This window comes from Prionailurus bengalensis, chromosome C1 (assembly GCF_016509475.1).
Source record: "Prionailurus bengalensis isolate Pbe53 chromosome C1, Fcat_Pben_1.1_paternal_pri, whole genome shotgun sequence".
In the NCBI taxonomy this organism is placed as follows: Eukaryota; Metazoa; Chordata; class Mammalia; order Carnivora; family Felidae; genus Prionailurus; species Prionailurus bengalensis.
In genome coordinates this window covers 215,276,604-215,296,263 of record NC_057345.1, presented here as the reverse complement: position 1 = coordinate 215,296,263, position 19,660 = coordinate 215,276,604, and the positions used below count along the sequence as shown (strand labels likewise).

At 48.0% G+C, this 19,660-nt stretch overlaps 1 protein-coding gene across 4 annotated transcripts in view; it reads right to left on the bottom strand.

Annotated features, from left to right (window-relative positions):
* DIS3L2 (DIS3 like 3'-5' exoribonuclease 2) overlaps positions 1-19,660 on the bottom strand; it is a 348,656-nt gene that overhangs the window by 64,769 nt on the left and 264,227 nt on the right. For 3 of the 4 annotated variants that reach the window (XM_043578167.1, XM_043578168.1, XM_043578170.1), the window contains one exon: positions 12,116-12,349. The exons of the other annotated variant lie outside the window; for it this stretch is intronic. In XM_043578167.1, coding sequence (XP_043434102.1) covers positions 12,116-12,349 — 234 coding nt within the window. The remainder of the gene's footprint in view (positions 1-12,115; positions 12,350-19,660) is intronic. 4 annotated transcript variants of the gene reach the window in all.

Below are 19,660 nucleotides of genomic sequence, written 5' to 3'. Positions count from 1 at the left end.
CTTGCATCTCAGAGAGGAACAAGGGGTGCTGGCCACTCCCCTGCTTGACCCCCAGAAGTTTCTTATACATCATCTTGTCAGAGTGAGAGCCCCTTGCCTCCCTTCTCTGCCCCCTGGAAACGCTAGGGACTTAAGTCTGAGTCATCTGGGAACACTCTCAATTTGAACCGTGACGTGAGGTATCTACTCTTCTCAGACAGCCCAGCAGCAACTAACACAGAACCTCTGTCTGGTGCAAATCATTTCCATGAACAGCAAAACCAGGCTCTGATCGGAACTCACAGAGGAAGCACAGACTGGGGATCTCATCATGCTATACAAACCATTCCCATCTTGTCATGCGGGTGGGGGACAGCAGCTGACATCAGCCCGCTCCAGATGGAAACTTGCGAAAGGCAGGTGGGGGGGTCTGGGGCCCTGCCCACCTTTCCATGCTGGCAAGCCAGTTCTCCGACAAGCCTGAACCCATCTCTGTTCGCAGGGTAGCGCACTGGGGGTCTCTGCCTTCTCCTGGAGAGCCTCTTCTGCCAGGCTCCCTGAGGGGCACAGCTTGGTCTGGGGACACAGAGGTGAACACGGAAGTGCTCGGGATGCCTCAGAAGCACTGCCAGCCCCCTGGGGTGCTGAAGCTTCCTGCCTCTTCACACCTGTCCAGGCAGCTCCACCTTGAGAAAGTCCTCATTACACCCTCTTCTAAATCCTGGATGCCTTGGCAAGGAATCAAACACCCAACCCTTTTATGCAAAAGGGGAGGAAACCTCTGATTTATAATGTGCATTTAATTCTCTTACATAAGCACGGCTTTCTTCTAGAGCTACAGTCCCTCTCCAAGATCACAGCCACTATCATCTTTTAAAAAGACCAGTAAGTACAGAGATGCTTCGAGACCTTGAAACACCTGGTTACAAACAAGCACTGTGCAGGGGGTGGAGATCCAACGATGAACAAGGCGCCATCCTTAAGGAAGTCACTGTCTCAGAGAAGGAGACAGGGAAGAAAATGGAAAATGACAAAGCAGTGTGACAATGTGATCAAGACAGGTGACAGTTATAAACAAAGTGCTAGGGGAGCCCTAAGTGGGAGGGAAGGATGGGCTGGCCAGTGCAGCGGGATTGGAGGTTCAGTCTTCAGGTTCCCCGAAACTAAGACAGGTTTAAGGGGGGGGCGGGGTGTGCTTTTCCCTTCTTGAAGAAATGAGCCTGGACAGAGGCAAGCAGAAAGAAGCAGGCAAGTGAAAAGCTTCTAGAAGTAGGGTAAGAGCCAAGTTCACTTGGTAAAATCATAAAACACAGTCCTCAGAGTTCTGCTGAGGGTCTGTTCTGGCCATAGCAGCGGCCACTGCCCGGGAACCTCCTAGGGGCACTGGAGAGTAGTGAAGGTCACACTTAGGACCATCCCTGGGGTACCCGGTCTGGTAGGGAGCACATTTCTGTCTCTGGCTACCTTCTGCTCCCTCTAATCACTCCAACCAGAGTTTCTTTTCATAACATTAGTTTCTGGGTTATTGCAAATGCTTGAACCTGCTCAAGCTGCCTTCTCTCGTGCAAACTTTATCAGTACTGGATTATTTCGACCTCAGTCTGACTTGTGTGTCTATTTCTCAGTGGGTTCGGAAAGAACGCAGAGGAGAGAGCAGCGCGATGGGGTGTATCCCATGAAGTCTCAACAGGGTGAGACTCAACAGGGTGGGCATTCCATGCCGTTCAGCATCTCCTCGCCAGCTATGCCCTTCCCCACCCTCCACCACCGAGTGAGTCGGGGCTTCCCTTCCCAAGCTAGCCTTCTTTTACGAATCCCACCCTACCTAATAACCTATTCCTTCTGCCCCGCGACAGCGGACTATGCCCTTGCTTTTATCTTATTGGGGTTTCTTGTAAGTACACAGAGTTCTCAAGTTCACTGTGCAACCTGAAGGTAGGAAGTTCGTCTTCCACTGTCTAAGGCTCCTTTATAGAGCTGTGAGCGGTACTTGTAACACAACAGGAACTTAAGAAATATCTGCCTGGTGAGGGTCCGAGATCATGTCTGAGTCTGTATTTTTAATAGCTTCCAGAATAATACTACCCATATTCCTTCTAATTTTTGAAAATTATGAGTAAATGACTATGTGGCATGCCTAAAGGAAGGGTGAGCACATGAAGAGTTTGGGGTTGTAATAACAAGTTGCTCGGCACAGTCACTCTGACACTTAATGATATGTGTGAGTTTTTATGTGTATGTTAACAAGCCACAGATAGTGTTCAGCTCCCACAGTGGCTGTAATTAGTGTTACGTCTATACAACTAGGTCAAGTTTTCGGGTCTGTCTCTTGTTGGGATGCATAAGTACGGACTGTTTTCCCAGACTCTGTGTGGAATCAGAGTGCCATCTGATTCACCCCCCCCCTTCTCTCACAGGACTCCCTGTATTCCCAGGTCTCCCCGAGGCCTGAGGCTGCAGCCCATTTTGCCCTGTTGCTCTCCTCCCCTCCACAGAGGCCATGCAGATGACCCGGGTGCTGATTCGCTCAAAGGAGCACAGATTCTTAGCTACAGACTTATTTATAAATGAGTTAGATACATTTAAATGAAAATTTCACTAATAGAGTTAGTATGAAAGCGGTAACTGGGAAAAACTGACAGGCTGATGTTCTTTAAGCCTTGCTAATTCTGGAACTGTCTCCATGGCTGAAATAATGTGCATCTGTCAACATTTAAACAGAAGCCTGACCTTCCAGTAGAAACCTTCCTGTACTGTTTATGTCTACCCTAAAAAGAAGCAATAGCAATTTTTTTAAACTTTATTTATTTATTTTGAGAGAGAGAGAGAGAGAGAGAGAGACAGAGAGAGAGACAGAGAGAGCGAGCATGCAAGCAGGGGAGGGGCAGAGAGAGAGAGAGGAGAGGCAGCGAATCCCAAGCAGGCTCCCAGCTGTCAGCGTGGAGCCTGATGTAGGGCCTGAACTCATAAACCTCGAGATCATGACCTGAGCCGAAACCAAGAGTTGAGAGAAGTGTAGCAATTCTTATGGTGGCAAAGATTACATAGAGCCATTCTGCCCTGTAGTCTTAATTCAATTGGATTTCCTTATAATTATTCACTTCAGGCCAACTCAAAGCTATTATACACAGGAGGTAAGAGCCACAAATAAAGCTAGTGAAGTTACAAATATTCTCTGAGGATCTAAACATGCAACAATAATTCTCAGAACCATTTCAAAGAGGATGGGTTTCTTTACTGATTCTAATGAGAAGAAAGATGGACCTGGTTGGGGTGAGGGGCTGCTCTCCAGTCTCGGCTTCAGCAAGGGGTTAACAAGATGCTTTCAACCACCTCTTTCGGTCATTTTAGATTTAAGGACTCTTAGGAGTATTTTCTATAATGGTTAATGCACGTAGGAAGAGTCTATATAGGCAAGACCTCATGAAAATAAAATCAACAAAACAGGAAAGATGAAGGAATAACCCAAGATCACAGCCACCGGGATATTTCAGGAGACCTAGACACAACTTTGAGAGAGAGGGAAAGAGAGGCAGAGATAGACAGACAGATACACCCCTCGTAGACAGAGAACTCCTGACAGTTCCACAACAGGTGCCAGTATTCATAGGCTACTGGCAGGAGGAGAGGTTAGTACAACCTTTCTGGAAGGGACTGTGGCAATGTTTGAAGATTCTTTTTATTTTCTTTAAGTTTGTTTATTTTGAGAGAGAGGGAGAGCGAGCGAGCAGGGGAGGGGCAGAGAGAGAGGGAGAGAGAGAATCACATGAGAGAGAGAGAGAGAGAGAGAGAGAGAATCAATCTCATGAACGGCGCGAGGTCATGACCTGAGCTGAAATCCAGAGTCAGATGCTTAACCGATTGAGCCACCCAGGCGCCCCTGAAGAATCTTAAATATGTCTGTACCTGTGACTCTATCAGCATAATTCTAGGACTGTCCTAAGGAAATAATCAGAGATCAGAGCAAAGACTTATGAACACAAGGTAGCTTATGGCATTATTATTTATTGTATAATAAAACTATAATCTAAATATCCACAGTTGGGGCATGGTTAAGTGTTCCAGAGCATTTAATATGTTGAAATATTACATAGGCACTAAAATGGTTTAGAAGAATTTTGAATTGCATAAGAAAAACTCATTCTATAATATTAAAAAGCATGACTTAAAAATTATATGTATGTTATGCTAACCACTCCTCCCTCTCGCCATGAAGTGTTAAGGAGGATATTCATAAGGAACTGTAACATGACAAAATATTAGCAGTGGCTCTTTCTGGGTGACAGAGTTATAGGTAGTTTTGATTTCTTCACACTGTTATATTTTCTACATTTTATAACATGAGAATATACTTACTTTTTTATAGACAAAGGAATTTACTTATGCTTTTGTAATCTGCTATAAAGCCTCCTTTCTAGGGAAAAGAGGGGGATCAGAGAAGACTACCTAAGAACTGGGCACAAGGAAGTGTTTCTCACCCTCCTGCCTGTCTAGTGCTGCATGGCTGCTCATTCCAGAGTCCTCCGCACTAGAGCTCATTCCTAAACAGCTTACGGACCGTTTAGATGCTCCTGGCTAGCAAATGGTTACCTCTAGGCCAACCTTCCCGGCTGACCCCTGAACCCCTACGCCCACATGCTCACTTTACACTTCCACCTGTCCCTCTCCAGTGGACCCCTCAACAGACCCTAGGTCAACAGATCCTAAACAGAAGTAATTATCTTGCTTTTCAACTCTTCCATCCAGGTGTGCCTGGGTCAATACAACCTACTGTACTGTATAACCTACGTGCCCCAACCAGAGACCCGATTCCTCCATTCTCCCTCCCATCTAATCAAGATTGTCCATTTGTCAAGCCTCCGTGTTCCTTCCTCTCTTGGATCTGTGATTTTCTCTTGCCCCGTGGCCTCTCTCTCATGTCAGGCCCTCGTCATTTCTCTGATGGATTATGAGCTTTCTCTGTTTTGTTCTTTTCCGGTCTACTCTCCATCCCACAGCCATCAGCTCTTTCCAAAACATAGTCCTGATCACATCACTTCCATGGTTAAAATCTTCCATGGCTCCCCCGGCTCACTCCTGCAGTCTTCAAGGCCTAGCCTCTGCCTCCTTTCCTAGCTATTCTCCCCACTCTGCACCGGCACCATGTACCCTGGAACAATGTGCCATTGCCCAAATGTGCCATCTCTTGCCCCTTGCATGCCTGCACTAGCAGTTTGCTTGGACCGCCTTCTCTTGCCTTCGGGGCCTGGCTAGCCCCTCGACCTTTTGAAAATCCTAGAGTACACACTGTCTCCACTGGCAAATCTTCCCTGATCCCCTGAGACTGTGCTGGTCCTCTCCAACGTAGTCTCACCATACTCTTAATTTTCTGGGTGGTCTGCTGGCTCCTTCAGCTCACTGTAAACTTAAGAACCTGGACTTGAGTCTCATTCCTTCGTTCCTTATTCCTTCATCTCCAGCAACTAGCACATTCAAGGTACCCAAGAAATGCTTTCGGAACACATGCCGAGGGAAGAACTCTATGACTAAGACAACAGAGACCAATTCTACAAACATGTCCTACCGTCTGATCAACAGCCTACCCTTGTGTTTCAGTGATGATGTAAATAAGACCAAGGAAGAGTCAGATAGGATGAATATCCCGTCCCTTTCACCTCGCACCAAATATCACACTGCCCAAAAATTAAACAGTAGAGAGCTGGAATGTTCATTTCTTGCAAACAACTGTATTGGAGAGGAGGAACAGAGACATTCTCTCTATAACTGTAAACGTATGATTCAACAAAACGTATTGCTACATACAGCAACAGGGGTGGGGTGGGGTGGACATGCCACACAGCTTCCGGAGAGCCCTCCGGAGGGCCCTGTTTTGCCACGAGCAGTCCTGCCCTACGAGAGGGAGGGGCCAGCACCACTGCAGGTGGGCTGGGGACGAGACCCCCGCTGGGAAGAGGTTGCAAGCACGCAGAGGTGGCAAATGAGAGCCACTGCTCTTTTTGCTTCTGGCTAATTAAAGCTGCCTGACTGTAACTAGGGTAAGGGAACTGGTGCTAAACTGATTCATTCCTCCACTTCTGCCCTCCAATTGGACCTGCTACACATGGTACTAATCAAAGGAATAATTTCCTTAATTGCATGAAACCACCCCGAGAGCTAACTTAGCACAACGTTCTCCATCACCCAGCCCAGATTCCCTGTGCGGCGAGGATGCGCTGCGTGGGTTGGCGGAGCAGAGTTTCACGTAAGCAGGGGTCAGCAAGCTGCGGACCACGGGCCAAACCTAGCCTTCTACCTGCTCTCGAATGGTTCATGAACTAAATGGGGTTTTTACATTTTTAAATGATTGGAAAATCATCAAAGGAAGGATACTATTTTGTGACGTGAAAATTCTGTGACATTCAAATTCCAGCGTCCTTAAAGTTTTATCGGCACACGGCCCCACTCACGTGTCTGTCTGCGGCTCCTCTCACACTGCAACAGTCCACAAAGCCTAAAATAGTGACTATTTGGCCCTTTACAGAAAGTCTGCCGACCCCCAACTCAATGGCTGGGCTAGGCCAAGGACATCCAGAATAGCATGCCACAGCAGCTTGGGTCCCAGGGTATTCAAAAATTATTTTACCAACAAGTTTATCTTTATAACCAAGTCCACTCAAAGATACTGCCTGATGTTTGGGCTTCAAAATCATGCCAGGAGGGAGTCCTAGAAGATGTAGCTGAGAACTTAGTAAAGGCTCCTTTGGGCTGGAGGAATCGCCTAAGATGGAAATATAAGCTTTTCTTCACCACAACTTTCTCTAAATTCAGAAAGTCAATGGCTCGGTAGGAGCCATTCACATCCCTGTCCACCTGCTGGGGGTCCCCAAAAGTGGCCCAGTTTCTTGCAGGCCATCCCGCTGGTTTCTCAAAGAAGCCGGCACAGAGTGGGCTCTCTCTGAAGTGCTACGTCCTGCCTGAGGAATGTCGGGCTGGAGGGAAAGCCCCAGAAAAGTGTTGGTGTAGTTTCCTGAAAATGATCAATACTCCTCGAGACGTTTTTGACGGTTCTATTTACCACTCCGCTACCCTCCCTTGCTATCCTTTCTTTAAGGCCAACGCTAAGGCACAGACTCGAAAAGGAGCCCCAAGCCTTGTCACGTCATGGGCAGAGTCATATGCCTCTCTGGCGAGGAGGCTGGCTGGGAGCACGCTTCGGGTCGGCACAAACAGAAGTACCAGAGCTCTGCACACTCTCGAGGCCTGTCGGACAGGCCCGAGTCACAGAGCAAAAACCAGAGCAAGGAGGGAGAGCTTCTCACGGTTCCCCTTCCTCAAAATTCAAGGTTTGCATATGATGACCAACCATAATGGTTACTTTTCTGAAAAACACAAAAACACTGGGGCCCCCTTTTAAGAAACAGAGGAGTGACGTATGTGATCATAAATAAAACGAGAATCCGTGTTAAAGTCTAGAATGAACATGAGCGCAGAAAGCATGAAGATGGGAAGAAACCACCTGGAAGGGATACTCTTCAACTCCTCCAACCAAAAAGCAAAAAAAAAAAAAAAAAAAAAAAAAATGCATCTGGCACCTGCATTTGCTTTTGGGGCAGTGAAAACGCAGGAATGTCACTTCACTGAGCTAGAACCTCTTTAGAACCAGGTTCGAGCTCTAGGTAAAAGAGACATTTGAGGCAAGTAATCCGACCTCCAAGGCAGCGCTTCCCAATCTGTTGCACACCACAGCACGTACAGAGCTTGCTAACATTTGACAGCATACTCGGGGAAGCAGACCAGACTTTAGCGGGTGGTCCTCTGGGAGCTGGCGCCAGCCCAGACTGTCTCAGGTGTGGGTGAGGCAGCTCCGGCCCGAGCGGCTGACTGCAGGCACCCAGTGCTCAAGCAGTCCTGCGCTGCTGTGGCTCTCACAGCCTCCGAACCAGTCTGTCCCTGATGGACAAACAGGCGCTACCCGAGCACCCTCCACCTCACTTGTTCGGAAGGTCATCACGATGAACTGATTTCTTACAAAGGTGTAACTTCTGCTTTAGCAGATTTATTCTGCATTCGAGGGCATACTGTGCGACACGACGGCAGACCCGCTCGCAGAGCCTCTCTCATTGAGGCTGGTGCCAAAGGGCGTATTTTTTTCGGACTGCCACCAAAAATGTGGACATGGTAAAAGGAGGCAAGCAAAGCATCAGAGAGAAACTCCAAGCAGCAGGCCACGCCAAAAGCACGGAGGAAAAATGGGTTTTCGCGAGGGCAAATGCAGGCAGCAGGCACCGGAGAACAAATGCGGTGACTTCTGAATAGGGCCATTTAGCTGATTTATAAAGGATCTCGCCAGTGTCCCTTGCTGAGGGAGATTGATGTGCTCCTCCTTCTAAAGCTGTGGTCCACACAACTTGTTTTCTGGGGAACCAAGGAATCAACTCCAAGGATGTACATCCATTATTTTCAAACCTTAATTAACTGGAACCTAATTAGGACTTTTGAGGGTTTTTTTCTTTTCTTTTCTTACTTTGAAGGAAAGCTTTTCTCTCTTAAGTCAGCATGGTTTAAGTGGAGGAAAACGAACAAAGAGCCAGCTTGCATATGAGCAACTTGCATATAACCTTTGAGGGGGCGTCAGCTTTCTAATTTACAAATTGTGAGGGCCAATGAGATGCAGATGTCTAAGGTTATTTTCAGCAATAAAATTCTGATTCTAAGATATGCCAACAGATCAGTCAGTGTCAATCAGTAATCTGTGATCATTCTTGACTACCACACCCCTAGGATCCCAATGTGAGCTGAGATCGCCTAACTGATCCTTTACATTTTCATAGTTATAGAGTATTTCATATACTTAATCCAATCAAACTTTGTAACAATCTGATAGGGTAAGATCTCTAAAATGTTGTAACAGAAACCCTCTCATTTGATGTGCTTGAGGCAGTAGTTGGGAAGTTATTCTAGGAGCTGGCTAAAGACGGGAATCATACGGAAGATTATCTATCTATCTATCTATCTATCTATCACTAAACATTTATTCCAACTGAATTTGTTCTTGTTTTTAACTAAAAAAGGTACTTTTAAATAGGCTCCATGCCCAACAGGGGGCTTGAACTCAGGACTCTGTGATCAAGAGTTGCACGCTCTAGCAACTGAGCCGGCCAGGCGCCCCCTTGTTTTAACTTAATTTATATAGATATGCATTCATTCGTTTTTTAAAAATACAGAGCCCTTTATTTTTTTAATTTTTTTTAATTTTTTTTTTTAACGTTTATTTATTTTTGAGACAGAGAGAGAGACAGAGCATGAATGGGGGAGGGGCAGAGAGAGAGGGAGACACAGAATCAGAAGCAGGCTCCAGGCTCCGAGCCATCAGCCCAGAGCCCGACGCGGGGCTCGAACTCACAGACCGCGAGTTCGTGACCTGAGCTGAAGTCGGACACTCAACCGACTGAGCCACCCAGGCGCCCCTACAGAGCCCTTTAAAAGAGGATGCTGATTAGATATCTATGTATTTTTTCTGAATAAATTACACTCATAATTCATCGTCTATAATTTATAGTTTTTGGTTCTTTAAAAGAGAGGGAGAACTTAGACTTCTGTAAAGCCATCTGAGTACAGAATTCTTCCTGAATTTTATGATTTTTTTCCCCCTACTCTTTTATAAAAATTTTTTTAACGTTTTTATTTTTGAGAGAGAGAGAGAGAGAGAGAGAGCGTGAGCAGGGGAGGGACAGCGAGAGAGGGAGACACAGAATCGGAAGCAGGCTCCAGGCTCTGAGCTGTCAGCACAGAGCCCGACGCGGGGCTCGAACTCACGGACCGCGAGATCACGACCAGAGCTGAAGTCGGACACTTAACCGACTGAGTCACCCAGGGGCCCCAACCCCCTACTCTTTTATAGTTGTCATACCCAAACAGCAGAGTTTTTAAAGATTTATCCTCATTGAATCTTTTCAAACAATTTTAGTTCTCAGAAACAAAAGCTTTTTTTTATGCTCTTATTTGGTCAGTTAGACTGCATAATTACAGCAACACACACAAACCCGGCACAGTCAGGTTTGGGAGTAATTAGGAATGCTCCTGAAACACACGAGGGCTCCTGAAACACATGGTGGGGGGGTGCATCGAGGAAGGAGGGAGCGTTAGCCAGCCCGCGCAGCATGCCGTGGGTACTGATCACTGGGTCCTGCAGAAGAAATGAGACACACTGGCAGATGTGACCACGGGACATCCAGGTGAAAAGTTCAAGAAGGCAGGTGGAGAGGCAGGTGGAGAAGCCTGTCTAGAGCTTGGGAAGGAGGGCAGGGCCAGAGAGACGGATTTTGGCATCATCAGCAACCAGTCAGTAGTTAGAATCCTAAGAGTAGAGCATTCATTCAGGAAGGGAGTGTGGACAGAGAAAAAATAGAGGGTGAGGTACATCCTAGGGAATGTGAACCCTGTAGGGGACAGGAGAGGGAGAGGCTTCCGCAAAGCGACCAGCAGGACACTAACGGAGATGTACAAAGGGGAGCAGAGAACCAGGAGGTGAGCTTCAAAGGGCCAAATGCAGAACAGAAGTCTAGGAAGCAAGAACTGAAAAGCATCCTTGGATTTGACAACCAGGCAGCCACTGGTGAGTGAGAACTGGGGTGTGTTCACACCCCCACAAAGAATTTCACTGAACGAAAGGAAGGAGATATTCCGTCATCTCCTGTGCCTCTGGTCCCTCTTCTACTGGCTTTGCGGTCTGTTTTGGCGGCCACTGTGACTACGGTCTGCCCATCAGCATTTGTGAGCAGACAGGTCTGCTCAGGCTGCCTGAGCCCAGGTTGGGGAGGCGGAGCATGAGAGCTCCGGAAGGTCCCTCAAGCTCGGGCACAACAGACTGTCCGCTTGCCCCAAACGCTGCTAACTTAATCTTAGGCCCAGGGCAGCAACTCTTCGTAATGCCCGCTGAGAAGCATTAGTGATGCTTATCACAAAGGGTAGGATGAAATGGAGCCTTCAATTAGAAAGGCTTTTGAGATCTCTCCAAGCTGGGACACTCAGAGAAAGACGTCTCTGTGAGGCTGCGCTCTTGCCAGTCCTCTCCATCAGCCAATCCCGAGGCTCAACTCTTTTTTCATACACCCAGAAACTTCCCAAGCACAGTGACCAGGCAAGGCGGGCAGTTCTTGGGGGTTTGGGTAAGAAATATAAGAAAAAAAATCGCACGATACACGGAACACGGACTCGACTCTATAATGTACCGACAGCTATTGAGGAAAGAATTCCCAAGTCTTAAGAGTTGCTGCGCGTGGAAACGGACTTGGAAATGTGACCAGGTTTGAGTGACAGCTGCCGAAGTCCCAGAGGGCCACCGGCATGGCTGTGGTACTCAAAGAGCAATCATACCATTCTGGGCCGTCACTTTCTCCAGCGGTCAACCTTCCACAGTCTCCTCAGCTCTCTGCTTCTTCAAATACGAATCCAGGGGGCGCCTGGGTGGCTCAGTCGGTTGGGCGGCCGACTTCGGCTCAGGTCACGATCTCACACTCCGTGAGTTCGAGCCCCGTGTCGGGCTCTGGGCTGACCGCTCAGAGCCTGGAGCCTGTTTCAGATTCTGTGTCTCCCTCTCTCTCTCTGACCCTCCCCCGTTCATGCTCTGTCTCTCTCTGTCTCAAAAATAAATAAATGTTAAAAAAAAAATCAAATACGAATCCAGAATTATAAACATATAACTCTTTTTGGAAGACAAGGGATAAGAAGAAATGCCTTTTTTTCTAAGCCTCATGATCCGATACTGGTCAACTACCTTCTAAACTTCCATGTTTCCTGTTCTCACCTCCATTCAGAGGGATTTGAGGTAGGAATTGAGGTAAGGCTCAAATACGGGCTACAGGCCTACCAGGAAGGACCAGCTGGGAGTTCTGGTCACAGGGCCGCCCACACAGACACGACCCTTTTGCCTTAGCTCATGTCAGTGGGCCTCGTGTGTCTGTGGAGTTTGGAGAGCGGGTGAGAGTTAGTTCCTGCCTGCCTCAGAGAACAACGTTTTAGGGCTGTGACTGGGGAAGAAGGAGGGAAGGTCCCAAGACTGCCATGCTGAATCTTACGCACACTGGGCTCAAGCACAAGTCAAATCTGTTGGTTGCACCGAAAAAAAAAAAAAAAAAAAAAAAAAAAAGTGACTGACTTGATCCAAACGCAGCGCGCCGTCCACAAACCGCTGTTTGCGTAACTCCTTTGCAATTCCGTGGAGATTCAAGACGGCCTGGTGTACCTCCTCGCTGGTGTGCTCCGGGGAGATGGGGGGCAGCTCCTTCTCAGGGATTTTCTTAGTCGGGCTTTCAATCATGCTCTGTGCGTGCTCGTAGCTCAGTTTGGTGCAGGAGCGAATGATGGTCCGACCAAACCATTCACCAAGGATCTGCAAAGACAGATTGTGAGGGAATCATGAGGAGGATTTATTTCAGGTTGTTCTTTCATGCAACCATTCATCCAAACACATTCTACAGAGCTTTGCCAAGCACCGACTCGGGGCTCAGGATGGCATTAGGTTCCAGCTAGGCATGAAGGTCGATCAGTGTGGAAGCTCCTGCCCGCGGGGAGCTCAGACTCTGAGGCGTGGACAGTGGATAGGCAGCGGAGGCCAACAGAAGGTCTGCAAGCACATGGGTGGCCAGACCAGGCCAAGCAGGAGGGGACTCAAGGTGGAGGGCCTGCTGGAGTGCCCCTTCCTTAGTTGGGGTGAGTGGTCATCAATACCAAAACTGGATGGGGGAGGAGGCCTGGGGGTAGATGCCAAATATGTGACAGATGAGAATAGAGGCGGACAAGCAGGGTGGAGGTAGAAAGAGAAAAGTAATTCCAACTTATTCTATTTGGAGCATTTATGTCAAGACAAAGTCCAGAATGGGGTTTCTCAACCTCAGCACTACTGAGTGGACCAATTCTTTGTCGTGGGGGCCTATCCTGTACACCGTAGAATGTCTGGTGATATCCTCGGACTCTATCTGATAGATGCCAGTAGCCCCTCCTGCAACCCAAAGCTGACAACCACAAATATCTCCAGATGTTGCCAAACATCGATGCCCTGGGGAGACTCGGCCCGGGCTGAGACCCACTGAGCTCAAAGACACGCCCAAGTTTAGTGCTGGTGCTTGTTGCAGTGGGATTACTGTTGGCTTGTATCGTATCCTTTAAATTTGCTTGTGTTCTCTACGATGAGCAATTTATTGCTTTTAAAATAAAAAGAAACGTTCAACTATTTTTGGGAGTCTGAGGTGCAGGGAGGAGATCCAGACGGTGGGCAATGTAGCAGGCAGTCGGGGTGTGGGTCTGGGGCCTGGGGAGATGACGGCGTTGGTGGGAAGGTTCAAGAAAGAAACAAAGGGCAAATGAGCGTCAAGGCTGCATTCTCTACTACCTTCTCCATTTTTGGGGGGAAAAAGACAATGTGGAGAATGAAAACAAAAAACAAGAGAGCTCAAAGACATACGAGAAAAATCAGGAGGGTCCGATGTTAGAAGAAAGGGGCTTTAGCAAAGAGGTACTCAAAAGCCCCAACAGACACTTATATAGCACTTACAGCGAGACAAGACGCTTCCCCCAGAGAAGCCATTTAACTCACACGGCGACCCCATGATGTAGGTTTTATTATCCTCATTTGCAGAATGACACCGAGGCACAGACACACTAAGTAACCTTTCGAGGTCATAAGCTGGAAAAGGCCCAGCCAGGAACTGAGCCACAGCAGCACCGCCAGAGTCTGAGCTCTTAACCACCAGCGAGTGTCAAATGCCACTTGGATGTTAAAGAAGATGAAAACAAAGAAAATGTCTTTGTGTTTAGTATTTGCTTACCGGTGATCTTTAGGAAGGCTTTTTGGGGGGAAAGGTGTGGGGTGGGGTGGGGGGCAGAGTGGAGCCGCAAAGCTGTCGGGGAGGAACCACCCTCAGGGCAGCCAGAGCCCGCTTTCCAGCAGCCTGGTGCCCACGGCCCTTGTGCCATTCAAACAGCAACATCTCCTCTGTGTGTCATGAGGTGAAGAAGCTTCGGGAAGCTTTGGGTTAAGGACAGGAGCACAGCTGTGGTGGAGGCAATGCAAGTGGATGACGGCTTCCAGGAGGCTGGCAGGACGGAGGACTAGGCTGTGTTTATGGGGCGAGGGGAAGAAGCCGGTACAAAAGGAACGGATCCCGGGCCGAGTGGAGGCAACCCATCGATGAGAGCGGAAGAGTGGCCTGGAGAGGAGGCAGGAAGGAAAGGGGAGGTGAGGGAGGCAAATCTGGGGCGAAGAAGTGGGGAAGTGACAGCATTCACACCAGCTAGCCAAGGATGAGGGAGGGTTGGGGGGAGCTGCTCAGGGGCATGAAGGAAGCAGAAAAGCTCTGAGATAGATACTGTGGGGAATGGATTCACGAGCAAGGAAAGGCCAGATGTACTGAGAGCTGAGAGGCAGAGGGGGCTTGGGAAATGGGAGCTCCAATCAGTAGCGGAAGCTCTCAGCCTGGGCTTGCAAACATCCCCTCTGCCTTCCTTTTCATCAGCCAAACCATTCTGTTCACAACCTCAGAGATACGCTTCCTGAAAAAAGGCCATTTGAGGGATCCACAGGTGTTCCCAGGGGGAAAGGAGAGAGCCTAGGCCAGAGGGGCTGTACACGCCACAAAGCCTCTGTGGAACACGGGTACTACCGTGGAAGGCTAGAGAGACCCCCCTGATACCCTAACCCTCCCCCGAAGGAAGAACCAACACTCTTAAAATGGCAGCCAAGAAGCACAGGAAGAGAATGACAGCAACTATTCTCATTTTCCTTTGACTCAGTGCAAAGAGCCTTATTATAGAATCTTGGACCTGTAATATCAGACTTTAATTTTCTGAAAAAAAAAAAAAATCCTCCAACTACACTTTCTGGATTATTCTGAGAACCACTCCTAACCAAAAGTGTAAGTGATTCCAATACTGTGCTCATGGCTCTTCTGCTGCAGCAAGTAGGCCCTGAACTTGGCTCTCAGGAGGTGTCCTGAGTGTGCCTAATGCAAGAGAAAAGAAAGAGCCAATGCCAGGTATCGTCCAACAGTCCCGGTGGGGACGGAGTGTGTGCAGGTCTCCAGAAGAGCCCCTTTCAAGGTCAGCCCATGCTTGTCCTTGTATTACATCCACATTTCCTGAAAATTCCCCATTAATGGAGTTGCTCCAGCCTCCTCTAGAATGACAGGGCCGTGACCTATTCATTCTTGTGGTCAAAGATTTCCCCTGGAGATTCAGCTTGTTTCCTTTTCTCCATTTCACTCCAAACCCAGTCAATCCTCCTCATTCTATGTGTCAACATTTCGTTTGACAGTCTGTCTTTTGCACATTTGGGGAAACTTTCCCTTCCATTCCATTCCACACCTCTCTTTCACACACCTTACAATCCCTCAGGCATTCAAGTCATAGGACACCTGGCCTTCTGGGGTCTGGGTCCCTTTTTCCTAGAGGACACAGGAAACCACAGTGTGCTCATATGGGTGACTACCACACACAGGTCACGGGGACTCAAACCACCCTGACTGGGTGTCTATTTTCATGTAAACTGGTGGGTCAAGAACGGCTTTAATTTTTTTTTTTTAATGCTTTTTATTTTTGAGACAGACGGAGACAGAATGCCAGTGGGTTAGGGGCAGAGAGAGAGGAAGACAGAATCGGAAGCAGGCGCCAGGCTCCAAAGCTGTCAGCATAGAACCCGACGTGGGGCTTGAACTCATGAGCTGTGAGATCATGACCTGAGCTGAAGTCGGACGCTCAACCGACTGAGCCACCCAGGCGCCCCAAGAACTGCTTTAAAAATCTAATGAAAGCTCCGGGTCCTCTCCTTTGAAATATTTACGTACAAAACTTTGCGGTAAGTTCCACAAGGTTCTGAGACACCCTGCCAACCCCAAGCCCATTATGTCCTCGCTCTAAACAGAGCTTTGCTTCTCCCTCAGAACCCTCTGATGAAAGTGCTGAGCGCTGACTAGAGGCCACTTTTCATCCACAAGAGTTCTTAAAATTTATTATCTGTGACTTGGCAAAATGACAAGTCTACCGCTCCTCACCAAAGCTCGAGAACCACACACACCAGCCGCATTATCTCAGTGTGCGCCACCTTTCCCCTGATGGGCACCTCTGCTCCTCAGATCGATCCTTATCCGCCGGTGATAGGCAGCCTTCCTACCAGCACACGCGAGCCCCACCAAGGTCAAGCCTACGGCACTGATGAGAGCTTTCCTGGAGTGCTCTCACCTTGCTTGAGCACCCCCACCCCTTCATCCCCGCATCCCAGGAAATGTGCACCAGCCTCCTTTCTGAATATACAAAGGGCTGAAGTGCAAGCTCTGAAGAGCCATCAAGAACTTTCTGGCCCAGTGACAGTGGCCTCAGGCAAGCAGAACCCATCCTGCTTGGACACGATCCAGAGACTGTGGGAATCATACCTGATACACAGATTTAAAACATTCTTAAGCCAGGAAAGCACTGGGGAGGTAGCAGAGAAGCAAGGGTGCCCATCGCTGCCGTGTAGACAAGGGCGGCAGGAGGGCAAAGACCCACAAGGGGGTGGGGGTGGGGTTCCCAGGGCAGCAAGCCTGAGAGTGCGGGAGGAAGGTTGCTCTGGATGAAACACCTCATTAATTTCCAATTTGGAAACTGTGTTCACATCAACGCCCCGTCCATAACCGGGGCCAGTGGCAGAAGACAAAAGGACAAAGAGTTTTTCATGGAAAAAGTAAAAATGCCACGAGGAGTTTCATAAACAAAACCCTTTCAGAAGGAAGCTCGTGTCCTTCTTTCCTTTGCTTCATCACAGGATTTGGGTCGCTCCCCTTCTGCAGGCGGCAAGTTCCCTGCACACGCTCTAGGACGCTACTGTTTAAATGTCAGATCAAAAAGCGTGCCAACACCCGCGGAAGGCACATGGCTGCAGACAGCCCGCTTTAGAAAGGTGCGAGTAACGTACACCTCAAGACCTACTTTTGGGCACCAGGTAAGCCAGGGAAGAGCCCAGCACGCGACAGCACCAGGCCCCGTCTGGGGGCAGAGCGCTCGCACCTGCTACCTTTTAGAATCTCTTAAGCAGTACCTGGTGGGAGTGTAGTGTTCAGCCCATTTTCCGGTTGAGAAAACAGGCTGGCAGCTCGCGAAAAGTCACACAAACTCCTAAGTGGCAGCCAAGACTGGATCCGAATCTAGATATTTAAGAGTCAAAATTTAGCATTATTTTTATTATATTTCAGCTGAACATATGCTATTTCGGCTGGGACAGTGAAGTAAAGGAAACGAAATATGCCTCCAGTACATACCAACTTTTTATAGTTTACAGATACAAAATTGTGAGGAAACTTACCCTTTGAAAATTGTTCATTTCCATTTAAATCTATTTTAAAACTTATTTTGAGAAAAAAATGTCAGTGCCTCCTTATAAGAAAGAAATCTCTGATTTAAAAAACTGCTAATGATGTTGAACATCTTTTCATGTGTCTGATGGATAAAGAAGATGTGGTGTGTGTGTGTGTGTGTGTGTCTGTGTGTGTGTACACACACAGACACACACACACAAACATTAGTTATAGAAAAGAGTGAAACCTTGCCATTTGCAGCAAGGTTGACGGAGCTAGAATGTATTAATGCTAAGTGACATAAGTAGTCAGAGAAAGACAAATACCGTATGATTTCACTCCTATGTGGAATTTAAGAAACAAAACAGAAGAACATACGGGAAACGGCGTGTGTATATGGGGGGGTGGGGAGGAGAGAGGCAAATGAACCGTAAGAGACTCTTAATGATAGAGAACAAACTGAGGGTTGATGGAGGGGGGTGGGGATGAGCTAGATGGGTGATGGGTATTAAGGAGGGAGCTTGTTATGATGAGTGCAGGGCGTTGTATGTAAGTGATGAAATCACTAAATTTTACTCCTGACACCCATATTGCACGGTATGTTAACTGACTAAAATTTCAAATAGAAAAAAAAAAAAAGACCTGCTGATGAGGTTAATTCGTAACTTTAAGGAATTAGATACAAAATCACTTCTGCAGCAGCTCTGGGCTTCTGCATGTGAACTATTCGGTTCAAAAAACTTACCGGGAAGAAATTCTCCTGACTGGAACAAAAGCAGACTGGGGTGACCAGGGGTGGGGGCGGGGCAGATTTCTGCCGCTTCTTACACCTCTGGACACGAGGCAGTCACAGAGTGGTGGGGGAGCACGGCGTGGACACGAGAGAAGTCAAAGGTGCCAAGAACATGTGTGAAAAGGAACTGGGCAGAAAGAGGAGGGGCTCAAAGACAGCTAGGAGGGGCAGACAGCGACTTGTCTGTGACAGAAGGTGCTAGTGACTACAGTGGGCACAGGGTGAGTGGTAGCTGGCTGAAGAGCAAGTGGGGGTCTCCTCTGCTGGATCTGCTGTGACTGAGTGAGGTCCAGGTCACCTCTTAGAGAATCGAGAAGACCATGGGAGCTTTAAAGAGTAAATAACAGATGGAAGCACAGTCAGCAACATAATTCATTTAGACCCAGCTACGTCTCCTCCTGCTGCGTGGAGAGGCTCCGAGGCCCTCTGGGCCCACCCGAGACCCTTGCCAAGGGTGAGGAGGGAGCCTGGGCAGCAGAGGGCTGTGAGCTTGCTAGCTTTAGTTTATAAGGTGGTTTATGTGCTAGACTTCTCTGCAAGATTTATTTTATAGAAAATAAGCCTGAGTAAACTGTGCTCTCTTCTACTGTCTCAAGGCACCTGCCATCAGCCTAGTCTGCTGACCCCAGACTATAATTGGGCCCCTTCCCATCTTGATCGGGAGGCAGCTGTCTAAACTTCTAAGCCTAAGAGGAAACAAGGAAACTTCCTGAAGTGTTTGCCTCACAAACCTAGGAAATGGCAGGAACGTGAGAAGAGCCTGAAGGCCCGGATGTGGTTAGGAGACAAGAATTCCATTCCTATGACAGAGGAGGAGGGCACCCCGCCTGAGCAGTCCTTGAAAAGTGTTCTCTTTACCTCAGACAGTTGCACGGGGGTGGGCAGGGGTGGTGGCCTGGCTGGGAGGCCCAAGGGCTGTGTGGGAAGAAAGCTAGAGGTGGAGGGAGAGGGAAGAAAGTGTAGGGAGGGTAAGGGAGGAAGGCTTCTGAGGACTGGGTTCAGATGGAAATACAAAATAACAAATTTCTAAAGCCACTGAGGTTCACTCATTCAGCTCCAGCCTTTCAACAAGATGAAACTGGCCCATTTCTCAAAAACAGAGGTCCTTTTAAAGGCAACTAACACAGTGACCCCTTATGTTGTTTAATAACCTGAGGGCTCAAATCTTTAGGTTTAAGTCAAATACACTATTAACGGCACCAAAATGCAGGAGATAAGCTGAACACATATAATTTTTAGCTCTTTGCATGACAGTCTCATAAATGATAAAAGTTTTTTTTTTTGGGTTTTGTTTTTATTTCTTGAAAATATTTTGTTTTGAATTCTTATTTTAATCCCAAGGATTTGCAGCAAAATCGATGCTCACAATTTAGTCAGCTGTTACCCCGAAGGGACCTTAGGTAAGCCTCTAATTGGCTGGTGCCCTCATTAGCAAACTGGGACAGGAAGGGCCCAAGAACACAGCAGAGTTTTTCCAAAGGCTACTCTGGTCCTGGGTTGTCTCTACAGGCCTGAAATAAGATAATTCTGCCCCTGCCTCTACAAAGGACTAAAGACGGATGTTCTGGGAACTTTTCTCTTATTC